Source organism: Monodon monoceros, unplaced genomic scaffold, assembly GCF_005190385.1.
Source record: "Monodon monoceros isolate NGI ecotype Baffin Bay Population unplaced genomic scaffold, NGI_Narwhal_1 Super_Scaffold_4, whole genome shotgun sequence".
Classification (NCBI taxonomy): Eukaryota; Metazoa; Chordata; class Mammalia; order Artiodactyla; family Monodontidae; genus Monodon; species Monodon monoceros.
In genome coordinates, this window is record NW_021703781.1 from 68,704,341 (window position 1) to 68,721,523 (window position 17,183).

The 17,183-nt window shown below is 36.2% G+C and overlaps 1 protein-coding gene across 5 annotated transcripts in view; it reads right to left on the bottom strand.

Moving 5' to 3' along the window:
* The window catches only part of SHTN1 (shootin 1), a 101,421-nt gene that overhangs the window by 35,814 nt on the left and 48,424 nt on the right, over nt 1–17,183 (bottom strand). For all 5 annotated transcript variants that reach the window (XM_029245734.1, XM_029245735.1, XM_029245731.1 and 2 more), the window contains exons 9-12: nt 9,143–9,289; nt 6,625–6,778; nt 4,729–4,828; nt 225–307 (exon numbers count right to left, since the gene is read on the bottom strand). In XM_029245734.1, the coding sequence (XP_029101567.1) occupies nt 225–307; nt 4,729–4,828; nt 6,625–6,778; nt 9,143–9,289 (484 nt within the window). The remainder of the gene's footprint in view (nt 1–224; nt 308–4,728; nt 4,829–6,624; nt 6,779–9,142; nt 9,290–17,183) is intronic.

A 17,183-nucleotide genomic window follows, 5' to 3' on the forward strand; every position in this document is an offset into this window, starting at 1 on the left:
TTCCCAGCATCCCTCACATTACAGTATATGTGTGAATGTTTACCCACTCTAGACAGTAAGCTACGTGAAGACAATGACTGTTCTTTGGTTCATTCTTCTAGCTGTTAAGTTCACATTTCTCCCCAACAATCTGTTCATAGTCAAAGAGCTAACAAGTATGTCTACTGTTGAAAAATTGTACGCCACCAACAAAAAGTTAACCAAAGAGGTGGGGTGAGAATTACCTGTTTCTGGTTGAGCTGCCTTTTCTTTCTTAGCACCACTGCCACTGGGGTGGGATCGCTTCCGGATCATGGACATGAGGGATCTTTAGGAGAAAGAAAAAGATCAACAGGATTAGTGGATGCCTTAGGATCCAAGAAATAAAATGTATAGATTCTAAGTAATCAGTTAAAATCCAACTCTTCTCTAAGTGCATGAATATATAGCTAGAATTTAAGTAGCCTACTTTCCACTTTAATAAACTGTTAAATTTTTAAGAAAGAGAAAGATGTCTCATCCCTTTACTGTGTAAAAACCAAACTAGTTACTGGGAGAAGGGGGCTGCTAACATTATTACTAATTTTATGCAGAGACATCTGCAAAGTAAAACAGATAGAGAAAACCTTTCAATATCCATATTTAAAATTCAGAAACAGCTATCTATGTAATACATTTGAGGGAGAGGGAAGGACAAAAGAATTAGGGGATGCTTTCGTAAATATCTATTTGCGAAATATGGGCATAAAAACATCTGAATCTGCACAACACAGACCAGATACTTCAGGGATAACATATATTCAGACCACTGTCTCTCTGGTCCATGTTTCAAAAATCTGTGTAAAATCCAAATCATGATAAATTTGACATGAAAATTTAAAACCTCCATATATTAAAAGACATCATAAAGAATAAAAAAAAACTCTACAAATCAATGAGAAAAAGCACACACCCAACAGAAAAAAAGGACAAAACCAAGAAACCCCATAAAAAAGGATGTCCAAATTTCCAACACACAAACAAACAGGTTCTTGACTTCTTTAGTTATTAGGAAATCACAAATAAAAGCCACATTGAGGTTTTACTACACACTCATCAAATAGGCAAGAAATTTTAAGTCTGATAATATCAAGTGTTGGTAGGTTTGTGGAGTAACAGGAATTCTCAAACTGAAGATGTATAAATTTATAGCACCACTTTAGAAAACTGTTCAGCATGAAGATAGACATATCCTATGAGCCAGTGATTCAACTTCCACATATATTACAGAAATACAAGCACTTGTGCACCAGGAAGCACGTACAGGAATGTTCATGTAGAATTTCCATAACTTCCCTGAACTGGGAATGACTCAAATGTCTATCAGTATTACAATGGATAAACACATTTTGGGACATTCATAAAGTGGGTTACGTATCAATGAATATGAATGAACTTTGGCTACATAAAATAATATGGATGAATCTTACAAAATAATATAAAGTGAAAAGAAAAAGACACAAAGGAATACACTACAATTCCGATTATATAAAGTCATAAACAGACCGTATATGTATTTACAGTAGTTCAGGGATATGTATATAGGCAAAAAAACCCTTTTCTTTAAGAAAAGGATAGGACTTGAGGGTACGAGCTTTGTTCTATTTCTTGATTTTGATGGTGATTACGTGGATACTCATTTTATATTATTTTAAACTGTACATAAGTTTGTGTACACTTCTACATATATATTATCGCCCCCACCAGAAAAAAAAAAAAAAAAGAATCAAGAACTCTGAAATTCTATTTATTTATAAATAAATATTTATAAATTTATAAAATTATAAATGTCCTCAGTGTAGTAAACTGGATTTGACAAAATACAGTCCTGAGGAAGACAAACTGGGAAGAGAGGCATAATGCTGCCTCCAGAAAAAGGGGCAACTGGATACACAGTACTATTTGCTCTGAGGACAGAACAACTTGATGTTCCTTAACCACTATCATTTTTAGGTTTTTTTTTCACTTCTTACTTCTATCTTTGGTTATATTATTAATCCCCTCCCTAATTGCCTTTTCTTAAAATTCTCACACATACTGAACAATCTCCCACAAAGCATAGCATAAAGAAAGTGCTACATCCTACTCTACCCTGTGAAGTTTCCAGGACTTACCAACTGGGAAACAATCGGTCACTGAGCTTTTAACTTCATCTAGTTTGTCTTCTTTGGGCTCATAGTGGCCCAAAATGTAATTAAATTATTTTCACAAAACTTCTAATTTGCACAGAACTTTAAAACAAGTACATTTTAATCCATAAGGTGAGGGAATTAAATGATGCAAACTTTATTTTTTCCATTCTGTCAACTGAAGACAGAATATTCAATGTCTACTTGTTAACATTCCATAGAAGGGTGGGGTTTGGGGAGGGCTCTCACTAATCAGAGGCCTCTCCTCATTCTGTAATGATCCCATCTCTGGTTCTGAGGGGAAGTTTTGAGAATGTGTATTATTGTACACAAAGATTACAAAGCAAGAAGTTATTTGTACTGCTCAGAACAGTTGTATGTATTTACATAAATGAACTAAGAATATATGTCCAACACTGCAAACCACCTAAGTAGATAAGAGAAAGTGCTAGCTTTAAATGTTCTGAAGTATAAGTTGAAGACTGATACGGTGTCCACAGGAAAATCATCTGTAATATTAAAAAGAACTGTCAAGATGTTGCTTAGACTAAAGAGAAAGTATCAATAGATAGTGTGAGTTTCACAGGACAGATGAGAAGACCAGGACAAGACATCTGGGACCAATCATCCAAACCTCTGGCTAAAACTGCCCCAGGTGGAAAATATTCACCTTGAAATTCTTCAAGTGTTCTTCACACCCACTGTGAGGGTTAATTTATGAGTCAACTTGACTGGGTCATGGGGTACTCGGATAAATGGTCCAACATTATTCTGGGTATTTCTTTGACGGTTCTGGATGAGATTAACATTTAAACTGGTAGCCTGAGTGACTGTCCTCCCTAATGTGGGATGGGCCTCCCTCAATCAGTTGAAGGCCTGAATACAACAAAAGGTGACCCTCCCCCAAGTAAAAGAAAATTCCTCCTGCCTGACTGCCTTGAAACTAGGACATCTGCTCTGTCCTGCTTTTGACTCAAACTGAAACACTGCCTCTTCCTGGCCTGTTGACCTGACTGAAACAACGCCACAGGCTCTCCTTGGTCTCCAGCTTGCTGACTCACCCTGAAGATCCTGGGACTTGTCAGCCTCCATAGTCATGTGAACCAATTCTTGAGAATACATTCTCTTTTTATGTATATGATGTGTATGTACACATGTACACACACACACACACACATCCTATTGGTTCTGTTTCTCTGGAGAACCCTGACTAATACACTAATATACCCTACCCTTTCCCCATGAGCCACACCTGGCCAGGACCTGTCCTTTTACTCCATTACTACAAAATGACCAAGGTAATGCCTTTTTCCTCTCTTAACTCTCTCCCATCTGTCCTCTAAGTCAAATGAGCAGGAAGAGGAGGGGAAAGCAATAAAGCCAATTAAAGAAGCCACAGGCTCTAGTCTTTTTCTTCCACTTCCACTTCTATCCATGATCTACTTCAGGGTAAAACAAACAGCTCAGGAACAAAGTTGGAAAACCTTGATTAGTGGATTCAAAGTCCACTGAAACTCAATACAAATGCAAATATACTTTTTTGACAAGAAAGTACTCCTTATCAAAAAATAAAAATCTCTTTCTACTGAGAAATTATATTTTATACTACTTAAATGCATCTTAAAATAAAAATCATTCATGTTATTCAATGAAAATTTTCTTTAATGGGCCTTATAAGAGTTCATGCTTTAGATATACATAGTCTGAGTCCTACTTTCATTTCTCAGTGTGACTGTAGGATGCTTTTTGAGAAAATATTCTATTTAGGTTATACTTTACTTTTAATTCTAAGGGCTCTCAAGGTTTCAGAGACTAAAAATTAAAGGCCAACAGCAAGATTATAATCATTTTTTAATAGTTATCCCTCCTCACAGACAGAAGTGACCTTTCTTATCAAGCTCAAAATTCTAGACCTTAGAAAAAAATCAAAGTGATGAATTTCCTATTATAAATGTCAAATTCAGAATATCTCTTACAGATTTAGCTACTCAGGACAGAAAGAATTTAAAATACCTGAAATTCTTTCAATTGACTCTTGGATCGATCACGTGTAAAAATTATTTTGCCTTACCTACTTCAGTGGCTTGAAGTAGATCTGTTAGGTTTCTGTTAGTTCAGTACTTTTATTTTTTAAATAACTGAACAAAGCATAGCTTTTCAAATTCAAGTTAGTGAGAGAAAAACATGAAAACGTTCTGGAGAAGCTCAAAATTCCTTGATCTTCCAGTTAAAGGAAATCCTAATGATATGGACTGAAGTTTTAAAACTGAAGTATCAAAAAAATTTTTTTAGATGTCTAGCTCCTTGGTTTGGAACATCCACATGAAATCTAAACATCTACAACAGAGGAACACTGTAGGCCACAAGATGTCTTTATATGTTACAAGAAAGGAATGATATACTGGCCTTCAGAAAATTCTCTGAAACACCTGCTGATATCTTTCATACTTTTTACCACCACGCCCCTCAAAATGATGCATCTAAGCCCGTATTGCTTAAAAAGGGTACCAACAGCATAAACTTCAGTTTCTCTGACAAGGACTAACATTTGATGCAAAGCAGTCTTCCTGGACGTGCTTACCGGATAGGATTTGGAGGGGGAGGAGGAAGCGGTGGTGGAGGAGGAGGTGGGGGAGGTACCGAATTCTCAGACTGGTTCACCCGTTTCTGGAGTTCATCGACTGCACAGAGAGCAAGCATTCAGAAAAGAGCTGAAATAAGCAACTTAACACCTTATATACATGTAAAGGAAAAAACAACCACTCTCAAAATCAAGTTCTTTTATTAAAGCAAAGTTAGAAATTTCAGTATGAAACTGCAGAACCCTTTAAACTTTTTATCATCAGTAAGAGAGACCTTATATATGTTACAAAAAATTTACCATCTTTTTGCTATATATACAAACTATGGAAAAGAAAAAATAAATCAAGACAATGGCTGGATGGGTGGGAAGTAAGGATTGAGAGTAGGCTGAAGAAATATTTGTTAACAATAGAATTTACTACTCAAACACTAAGAAATTGTTAATACTTGACTTTTAAAGTATACAGACCAAGAATTAATTTTAAAGATGACATTTAGTAATGAATTTTAATAGCATACTTTCCTCCTCCACTTAATCTCGTTCAAAAACTGCAAATCCTAGAGTTCTTGATTTTAACCAGACTCAGACTCTCAAGTGTTTAACTCAGAAACTTTTTGCTCTTTGGAAGAGCATTCTGGAAATATAATTTATTCATTCAAGCCATTAATGAAACAAGTTCTTACTAAGCTCCAACAATGTGAAAGAGCCTATGCTCAGTGCTGCTCATGACACAGTTCCTGACTTCAAGAAACTCAATTTGAATTTATATCACAGATGTGAATGCCTCTAATCGGGCTCTAATGGGCTACAGGTACTGCACTCAAGAATAGCTCTCCCTCTGCGCAGTCACTCTACTTTCCATGACTGACTACCCTAATGATTTGTGCATTTGTTTTTACCGTCAACACTTAAATAAGCAGTGGGGGCCAGGCTCCCTGACACCAAGAATCCTCTAGTTATTTCATATGCATGTGTCTGTTTCTCTAAAGGGAGTTTGAGATCCTCATGGACAAAAGGCATGGTTTCTTTTCTTCTACATTTTTTATAGCACCCTAGGATACTGGGTATGGCTGGGTACACACACAGCAGACAATAACTAAAAAGAATGGACTACTTCTTAATTTTAGATCAATTTCAAAAAATAAATTGTAATTCACTTTCATTGTGGATTAGAAAGCATTGAATATTTTTTAAAGGAAAAAGCCTACTTGATTTTTCTGTACAGATTTCAAAATTCTAGTATAAAATTAACCAAAAATATCTGAAGTGAATATTGAAGCTGTTATAAAGGGAACAACCTGCCCCCTTAAATTACCTACTTTCCAACAGAAACTTATTACTTATCCCTGAGTAGTAATCCAACTCACACATTCTTGTTAAGCCTTCTAGAACTGAATGAATAAATCGTTTAAGTAACTCCTGGTGTTTTAAAAGTTTTTCCATTTAATATATATATTGTTGCCCATTTTATCGTTAGGTGTGATACTGAAAGTAGTATTTCATGTGCATAATTAGACATTGAAAATGAAGGTAGTATAAACCTAAAAAGTTTAATTCTTTTTAAAAATGCACCCTAAAATGAATAAAATAAGTATTTAACGACATTCATCTCTGAAGCCCTGAGAAATGCTGAAGTTTTGGTCTCCCCACATTAATGATATCTCCGTCTCTTAATTCTGTATGTGATGCTCATAAAGGCTGTGAGTCCAAAACAGAAATCTAAATATTTGTGAATCACATGATTACAGCGACCGTTCTAATGAATTACAATAGTCAGAAATGAAGAAATTTAAAACAAATCTTGGTATTTTTCTATAGCATTTAGTAAATGTACTGGTCATGAGAGATTCACATAGTAATAATAAGACATAATAGGCTACTCAGTGCTTTTACCGGAATGCTTTAAATTTCTAGCTTTCTCCTCAGAATTCTGATATTTCAGTTCCAATTCTTTTTTATCTTCTTCTAGAAGCTCCAGTTGCTGTTTGAGGTTGTGCATCTCTTTGCGGAGAGTTTCATTTTGTAGCTGCTCTTCTAATTTTTTGACCTATAAGTTATAAACAGACTTTTATGTGGTGACAGTTTTTCCTCTGTCAAGGAAAATAAGGGGAAAAATAAATGTTTCCCTTTTACTTTGCACTTCATAGCAAAGAGATTACAATTCATCTTAAAAACTACACAAATCCTAGGATACAGATAATACTTAAGATCACTATCAGCAATGTAATTCAGTATAAATTTATTGAAGACTTACGTCCCAGATAATTTAATTTTTAAATGTGAGTAGAAAAAGTAAAATGTTCATTTAATTTAAGTAACAAATTCATTTAAAACAGATTAACGCCTTTGTGCCCATTTTCAAAAGAAAAACTCAGGTAATATTAAAAATTTGGTGGGACAACTTGGTAACAAATATCAAAAACCTTAAAAAAATATAAGGAAGAAAAGACCCTTGATTCAGTAATACTACTTTTAGAATTTGTGAAATAGTAAGACAAGTGTTCAAATACATTAACTAGAATGTTCTTTATAACAGGGAAAACTTGGAAATAACCTAAATGTCCACCAATATTACTGATTTAATAAATTATAGTTATGTTCGTTAAATGAAATACTATGCAACCATTTAAAAATCACATAACCTCACTATACACTGACATGGAAATATATATTACCAAATGAAAAAAATCAGGTTATAGAACCATAAGCTTGGCATGATTCCGTTTAACCTATATTCATAAAACTACACATTTATATAAAGTTTGGATATGCACCAAAATATGGGATTTTTAACTAATCTTAATTTTCTGCTTTAGCTTTTTCTGTATTTTAAATTTTTGTTTTATTTTAATCATAAAAACAACACAGCTGTGTTTTAAAGATTGCTGAATCTGCAAGGGAGCTTACAGACAGGTAAGAAATATTTTCAATCACATACCTGAAAGATTATCCAGAATAATTGTATAGTATAGTATAATACGTTTAGAAGTACTGACTGCTATAAGTTCATTTGTAACTTTTACCTAATCTTCAGTACCTTTCCCACTACCCCAACAAGGAACATACACAACAATTTAGTCCCATCCTCAATACAATTTACTGGGCTCTTGCACGCATTATTTACTAAATGAATTAACTACAGTAGTAGAACTTTTCAGAACCAGAATTTCTAACATAAGCTAAATAAAAATAAACCTTCTTTCATTCCCTTCATTTGAAAAGGTAATTCCTGGGCTTCCCTGGTGGCGCAGTGGTTGAGAGTCCGCCTGCCGATGCAGGGGACGTGGGTTCGTGCCCCGGTCCGGGAAGATCCCACATGCCGCAGAGGGGCTGGGCCTGTGAGCCATGGCCACTGAGCCTGTGCATCCGGAGCCTGTGCTCCGCAACGGGAGAGGCCACAACAGTGAGAGGCCCGTGTACCGCAAAAAAAAAAAAAAGAAAAAAAAAAGGTAATTCCTGCATATGGGAACAAAAAAAATTATTTCCCTTCCATCCTACTCCCCAGGCCTCTTTCCCAGGGGCAAGCACAGTTACCACGTATTCATCTAGAGGTTCTCTACATATACGCCAACATTTCTTATGGAAGAAAAAAAAATTAACTCTACCTCACAACCAACTTGGTAAAAACTCCAGGAACTTCCAAGGATTAAATGTCAATATTGTTGCTGAAAGAGACTTCGACAGGTGGTAACAAATGGCAGCTAACAGCCTTTCCTTCACAAACTAGGTACACTGTAAGTAGTATAAACACTGATGTAATTTTTCTCAAGTGGTTTCTTTAATTTGAAAGGCTTTGTTCCACCTCTTCGCCTCTCCTCCTCTCTGCCTCTCTTTCTCACCCACCACCGTGACTATCCTTTCTGCCTAGCACATACAGGTAGGCTGTGTCAGCTGGAATAGCTCTACTCATACAAATTGAAATAACCACTTAAGTCTTTAAACATAGATCTGTGCAAGTTTACAAAATCACAAATTTTCCCTAAGCAAATAATTACTACTAACATGGACTTTTCCTCCCTCTTTGAATAAAACCTATGCCCTCCAACAAGCTCTTTGAGACCACTACACAATACACTCTCCTAGTGTATGCAGTCTCCCAAAACACAATCGACTCAACTTGGAAATGTGGATTTCCAAACTGCATTATCCAAGCTCTTTCTGAGTTGTATCTCTTTCCCTCGCTTCTTCTGACCCTTTGGACAGTTTAAAGATCATTATAAAGCCTACAGCAGTGCATAAATTTTAGTTGGATACTATAAATTAAATTCATTTGGTAGTTATTTTTTCTAAAAGGTGAAAAGACTGGAAAGACTTAGTCACTTAGGCAAAACATGGAACTATGAGCTACTGGACTGACTCTTCTCAATCTAAGTATGTGTGTGTATTAAAACTCCAGGAGAAAATCTGGTACCTTTTGTTGATGCTCAATTCTCTCTTCTTCAAGGAGCTGTATGAGTTTTGCATTTTCATCTAAAGCTTTCAAAAGCTGCTGGTCAGGAGCAGAGTTCTGTAGCAGAAGGTGGCTTTGTCTCTTTAGCTTGTTTTGTTCAATGAACATCTGCAAAAGTTAATTATAAAAATGTATATACCAATCATTCTCACACACCTCCTCAACTGAAACTGCAACAAAAGGAAAAGTATGTGGGGTTTTTATTAAAAAGTTAAAGGCAATTTCTTAATTATAGTATAATGATTTTAGAAGTAATGATTGCTATGATTTCATTCATAACTTTTATATAATCTTTAGAACCTTTACCCTTGCCTCAGCACAGTATATATACAAGAGTTTAGTCCTACACTGCAGTTTTTAATAATTTATTATTGCTTTAAAGTACATTAGTACTAACAGTAGCAGCTAATATTTATCAAGAACTTACGCCAAGTACTCTAATAAATATTTTATACACATTATTTTAATCCTTACATCAATCCTGTGAGTCGAATGTATCTGCAATGAAAAGCTAAAATGTACTAAACACTATGGGATAGATACAGTGGCAATCATTTTACATACATTTTATCATCTAATCCTTAGAACACCACCGTCAAGTAGACACTATTATTACCCCACTTTTACTAATAAGGTAACTGAGGCGCCGAGGGGTTAAGCAGCTTTCTCAAAGACACAAGTGAGTAGCAAAATCAGGATTTAAACCCAGATCTGTCTGATTTATAAGCTCACGCTCTTAACCATCTGGCTAATCTCCATCCTCTGCTATCTACTAGACCTAAGATTCTGTCTTAAATTAGTTTTTCCCCAGTGACGAAAGTAGTTAACAGTAAGAGGGTAAAGAGGAGAAGGAAAAAGGTATATTAATATTTACTGAGCATTTTATAAAACAATTTACATATATTATTAACTTAATCTTGACAACTTTACATGATTGAAGGCAACATTATTTTCTATTCACCCATTATTTCTTTTCCTTAATACCCTACACAAGTCAGCCAGTGAGTGATTCCAAGCATGAAATGTTTTTCAAATTCTGATATCAGGCTTATCTTACAGTAGAGCAACAACATTTTCAAGTGAAATTTACATTCTTCCTCCATCTAACACCTCATTTCTCTGTAAGAATAGGTATAGACAGAGCGTGAATGAATGTGTGCACACGCACAAGTGCCAGGCTGGAGAAAAGTGAGACGGGAGGTGTCCACACGCTAGGGAAGAGTAATCAGTATTACATCATAGTATCTTAAACTTGAGATCAATGGTTTAATTGAAATGACTTATTTCAGGTTACTATTATTTTAAAAAAATTATTTTTAATACATTTTTCCCTCTTAAAACTTAACTGGTTCGGGTCCCTTGCTGGTATCTTAGAAAATATCTCAGAGTCAACATGAAAGGCCAGCAAAAAGCAGCTGACGTAAGTGACATTCTCTGGCTCCCCAACAAGTGAGGCCTTTTGCCAAGAGAGCTCAGAGGCCAGGAGCAAACAGAGAGGAAGCAGTCAGCGAGGTTGACCAGGACAGAGGTGGGAGCTCAGCACTAAGACAATGCAGGGCACAGGTGACCATCAATGCCAAGGGTGCTTTATTACTCTCCCTGCTCTGCTTCTCTGTACTCTGGTTCTCTCTTGGGAAAAGGGATAGATCTCCTGTTCTGTGTAACACTAGGAAAACTTGCTTAACTTTACATGATTATAAATTATCTCAACTCTGTTATTGTGGAGAGAAAAGAATAAAGATATGTCTTAGGGGTGCTAACAACATAAATTTCTTTTGGAAAACCCTGTAACAATCCCTAAATTACAATATAAGATGAAAAGAACATACAGAAAAGAAATTCCTTTCAATAATAATGGTAACTTGAAAAATACTAGTCACTAGACTACCTTTTACAGACTTTAAGATACTAAAATAAAACACTAAATAATGCTTTTTCTAAGATGTATTTAAAGAAAATTCAGTTACCAAACACTTATGAATTTGGTTTTTAGCTACGGTAAGAACTTGTTGGTTAGAGTTATTAAGTTGGTCCCTTACCAGACAAATAACATCATTGGTATCAGAATTTCAGAGAAATTCTCCTAAATCTTTTCAAAGAATGAGAAGAAAATGTTGTGTTATTAATATATAATTCATTTTTTCCAAAATGACATTAAAATATCATCATCTGAGTTGTCTGAAAACAACACGAATTACATAATAGTTTCACAGTATATTGGGACTACATGTTGAAAAAGGTATCCACACCATTAAACAGAGAAAAGAAAAACTACACTAAATAGCAAAAACTATATACTCAAAAAGTACAGGGAAGTCATCAAAAATTGAAATTACGTTGAGGAAATACAAAAACTTAACATAGCTAGGAAGACAACTCGTTGTTTCTTCCTTGTGGGGGATCATGTTTTTGATTTCAGGGTTTATTTTTTATTTTTTTATTCATTTATTTATGGCTGTGTTGGGTCTTGGCTGCTGCCCGCAGGCTTTCTCTAGCTGTGGCAAGTGGGGGCTACTCTTCGTTGTGGTGCGCAGGCTTCTCATTGTGGAGGCTTCTTGTTGCAGAACACAGGCTCTAGGCATGGAGGCTTCGTTAGTTGTGGCACATGGGCTCAGTAGTTGTGACACGTGGGCTCAGTAGTTGTGGCACATGGGCTTAGCTGCTCCACAGCATGTGGGATCTTCCCAGACCAGGGCTCAAACCTCTGTCCCCTGCATTGGCAGGCGGATTCTTAACCACTGCACCACCAGGGAAGTACTGGTTTTGGTTTTTAATTGGACAAGTGTGAACAGAAGTAAGGAAGAAATGTTCAATTTTTAATTTACACATTTGAGAATTGTTTGTATGTTTACAAGGTATATATCTTCCTTTTGTAACTAAAAAGGTAAACTAAATTAACTTCAAAAATTGATTTCTGAGCAGAAGCAAGAAGAAATGCAGTCCTGCAGCCTGTGAAACAAAAACCACATTCACGGAAACACAGACAAGATGAAAAGACAGAGGGCTATGTACCAGATGAAGGAACAAGATAAAACCCCTGAAAAACAACTAAATGAAGTAGAGATAGGCAACCTTCCAGAAAAAGAATTCAGAATAATGATAGTGAAGATGATCCAGGACCTCAGAAAAAGAATAAAGGCAAAGATCAAGAAGATGCAAGAAATGTGTAACAAAAACCTAGAATTAAAGAACAAACAAACAGAGATGAGCAATACAATAACTGAAATGAAAACTACACTAGAAGGAATCAACAGCAGAATAACTGAGGCAGAAGAATGGATAAGTGACCTGGAAGACAGAATGGTGGAATTCACTGCTGCGGAACAGAATAAAGAAAAGAATGAAGAAATGAAGACAGCCTAAGAGACCGCTGGGACAACATTAAACGCCATTCGCATTATAGGGGTCCCAGAAGGAGAAGAGAGAAAGAGAAAGGACCAGAGAAAATATCTGAAGAGATTATAGTTGAAAACTTCCCTAACATGGGAAAGGAAATAGCCACTCAAGTCCAGGAAGCTCAGCGAGTCCCATACAGGATAAACCCAAGGAGACACACGCCAAGACACATAGTAATCAAATTAGCAAAAATTAAAGACAAAGAAAAATTATTGAAAGCAGCAAGGGAAAAACGACAAATAACATACAAGGGAACTCCCATAAGGTTAACAGCTGATTTCTCAGCAGACACTCTACAAGCCAGAAGGGAGTGGCATGACATGTTTAAAGTGATGAAAGGGAAGAACCTACAACCAAGATTACTCTACCTGGCAAGCATCTCATTCAGATTCGATGGAGAAATCAAAAGCTTTACAGACAAGCAAAAGCTAAGAGAATTCAGCACCACCAAACCAGCTCTACAACAAATGCTAAAGGAACTTCTCTAAGTGGGAAACACAAGAGAAGAAAAGGACCTACAAAAACAAACCCAAACCAATTAAGAAAATGGTGATAGGAACATACATATAAATAATTACCTTAAATTTGAATGGATTAAATTTTCGAACCAAAAGACACAGGCTTGCTGAATGTATACAAAACCAAGACCCATCTATATGCTGTCTACAACAGACCCACTTCAGACCTAGGGACACATACAGACTGAAAGTGAGGGGATGGAAAAAGATATTCCATGCAAATGTAAATCAAAAGAAAGCTGGAGTAGCAACACTCATATCAGATAAAATAGACTTTAAAGAATGTTACAAGAGACAAGGAAGGACACTACATAATGATCAAGGGATCAATCCAAGAAGAAGATATAACAATTATAAATATAGGTGCACCCAACACAGGAGCACCTCAATACATAAGGCAACTGCTAACAGCTATAAAAGAGGAAATCGACAGTGAACAAAATAGTAGTGGGGGACTTTAACACCTCACTTACACCAATGGACAGATCATCCAAAATGAAAATAAATAAGGAAACAGAAGCTTTAAATGACACAACAGACCAAATAGATTTCATTGATATTTATAGGACATTCCATCCAAAAACAACAGATTACACTTTCTTCTCAAGTGCACACAGAACATTCTCCAGGACAGATCACATCTTGGGTCACAAATCAAGCCTCAGTAAATTTAAGAAAACTGAAATCATATCAAGCATCTCTTCTGACCACAACGCTATGAGATTAGAAATGAATTACAGGGAAAAAAACGTAAAAAACACAAACACATGGAGGCTAAACAATACGTTACTAAATAACCAAGAGATCACTGAAGAAATCAAATAGGAAATCAAAAAGTACCTAGACACAAATGACAATGAAAACACGACGATCCAAAACCTATGGGATGCAGCAAAAGCAGTTCTAAGAGGGAATTTTATAGCTATACAAGCCTACCTCAAGAAACAACAAAAATCTCTAATAAACAATCTAACCTTACACCTTAAGGAACTAGAGAAAGAAGAACAAACAAAACCCAAAGTTAGCAGAAAGAAAAAAATCATAAAGATCAGAGCAGAAATAAATGAAATAGAAACAAAGAAAACAAAACCAAAGATCAATAAAACTAAAAGCTGGTTCTTTGAAAAGATAAACAAAATTGATAACCCATTAGCCAGACTCATCAAGAAAAAGAGGAAGAGGACTCAAATCAATAAAATTAGAAATGAAAAAGGAGGAGTTACAACAGACACCGCAGAAATACAAAGCATCCTAAGAGACTACTACAAGCTACTCTATGCCAATAAAATGGACAACGTGGAAGAAATGGACGAATTCTTAGAAAGGTATAGACTTCCAAGACTGAACCAGGAAGAAACAGAAAATATGAACAGACCAATTACAAGTAATGAAATTGAAACTGTGATTAAAAATCTTGCAACAAACAAAAGTCCAGGACCAGATGGCTTCACAGGTGAATTCTATCAAACATTTAGAGAAGAGATAACACCCATCCTTCTCAAACTCTTACAAAAAATTGCAGAGAGGGCTTCCCTGGTGGCGCAGTGGTTGAAAGTCCGCCTGCCGATGCAGGGGATACGGGTTTGTGCACAGGTCCAGGAAGATCCCACGTGCTGTGGAGTGGCTGGGCCTGTGAGCCATGGCCGCTGAGCCTGCGCGTCCAGAGCCTGTGCTCCGCAATGGGAGAGGCCACGACAGTGAGAGGCCCGCGTACCTCAAAAAAAAAAAAAAAAAAAATTGCAGAGGAAGGAACACTCCCAAACACGTTCTATGAGTCATCATCCTGATACCCAAACTAGACAGAGATACTACAAAAAAAAATTAAAGACCGATAACACTCATGAATATAGATGCAAAAATCCTCAACAAAATACTAGCAAACAGAATCCAACAACACATTAAAAGGATCATACACCATGATCAAGTGGGATTTATCCCAGGGATGCAAGGATTCTTCAATATATGCAAATCAATCAATGTGATACACCATATTAACAAACTGAAGAATAAAAACCATATGATCATCTCAATAGATGCAGAAAAAGCTTTCGACAAAATTCAACGCCCATCTATGATAAAAACTCTCCAGAAAGTGGGCATAGAGGGAACCTACCTCAACATAATAAAGGTCATATACGACAAACCCACAGCAAACATCATTCTCAATGGTGAAAAACTGAAAGCATTTCCTCTAAGATCAGGAACGAGACAAGGATGTCCATTCTCACCACTATTATTCAACATAGCTTTGGAAGTCCTAGCCATGGCAATCAGAGAAGAAAAAGAAATAAAAGGAATACAAATTGGAAAAGAAGTAAAACTGTCACTGTTTGCAGATGACGTGATGCTATACATAGAGAATCCTAAACAGGCCACCAGAAAACTACAAGAGCTAATCAGTGAATTTGGTAAAGTTGCAGGATACAGAAATAATGCACAGAAATCTCTTGCGTTCCTATACACTAATGATGAAAAATCTGAAAGAGAAATTAAGGAAACACTCCCATTTACCACTGCAACAAAAAGAATAAAATACCTAGGAATAAACCTACCTAGGGAGACAAAAGACCTATATGCAGAAAACTGTAAGACACTGATGAAAGAAATTAAAGATGGTACAAACAGATGGAGAGATCTACCATGTTCTTGGGTTGGAAGAATCAATATTGTGAAAATGACTATACTACCCAAAGCAATCTACAGATTCAATGCAATCCCTATCAAATTACGTGGCATTTTTTACGGAACTAGAACAAAAAATCTTAAAATTTGTATAGAGACACAAAAGACCCCGAATAGCCAAAGCAGTCTTGAGGGGAAAAAATGGAGCTGGAGGAATCAAGACTCCCTGACTTCAGACTGTACTACAAAGCTACAGTAATCAAGACAGTATGGTACTGGCACAAAAACAGAAATATAGATCAATGGAACAAGACAGAAAGCCCAGAGATAAACCCACGCACCTATGGTCAACTAATCTATGACAAAGGAGGCAAGGACAGACAATGGAGAAAAGACAGTCTCTTCAATAAGTGGTGCTGGGAAAACTGGACAGCTACATGTAAAAGAATGAAATTAGGACACTCCCTAACACTATACACAAAAATAACCTCAAAATGGATTAAAGACCTAAATGTAAGACCAGACACTATAAAACTCTTAGAGGGAAACATAGGAAGAACACTCTTTGCCATAAATCACAGCAAGATCTTTTTTGACCCACCTCCTAGAGTAATGGAAATAAAAACAAAAATAAACAAATGGGACCTAATGAAACTTCAAACCTTTTGCACAGCAAAGGAAACCATAAAGAAGATGAAAAGACAACCCTCAGAATGGGAGAAACTATTTGCAAATGAAAAAACAAAGGATTAATCTCCAAAATATATAAATAGCTCATGCAGCTCAATATTAAAAAAACAAACAACCCAATCCAAGAATAGGCAGAAGACCTAAATAGACATTTCTCCAAAGAAGATATACAGATGGCCAAGAAGCACATGAAAAGCTGCTCAACACCACTAATTATTAGAGAAATGCAAATCAAAACTACAATGAGGTATCACCTCACACCAGTTAGAATGGGCATCATCAGAAAATCTACAAACAACAAATGCTGGAGAGGGTGTGGAGAAAAGGGAACCCTCCTGCACTGTTGGTGGGAATGTAAATTGATACAGCCACTATGGAGAACAGTATGGAGGTTCCTTAAAAAACTAAAAATAGAATTACCATATGATCCAGCAATCCCACTACTGGGCATATACCCTGAGAAAACCGTAATTCAAAAAGACACATGCACCCCAATGTTCACTTCAGCACTATTTACAATAGCCAGGTCACGGAAGCAACCTAAATGCCCATCAACAGAGGAGTGGATAAAGAAGATGTGGTACATATATACAATGGAATATTACTCAGCCATAAAAAGGAACAAAATTGGGTCATTTGTTGAGACGGATGTATCTAGAGACTGTCATACAGAATGAAGTAAGTCAGAAAGAGAAAAATATCGTATATTAACGCATGTATGTGGAACCTAGAGAAATGGTACAGATGAACTGGTTTGCAGGGAAGAAGCTGAGACA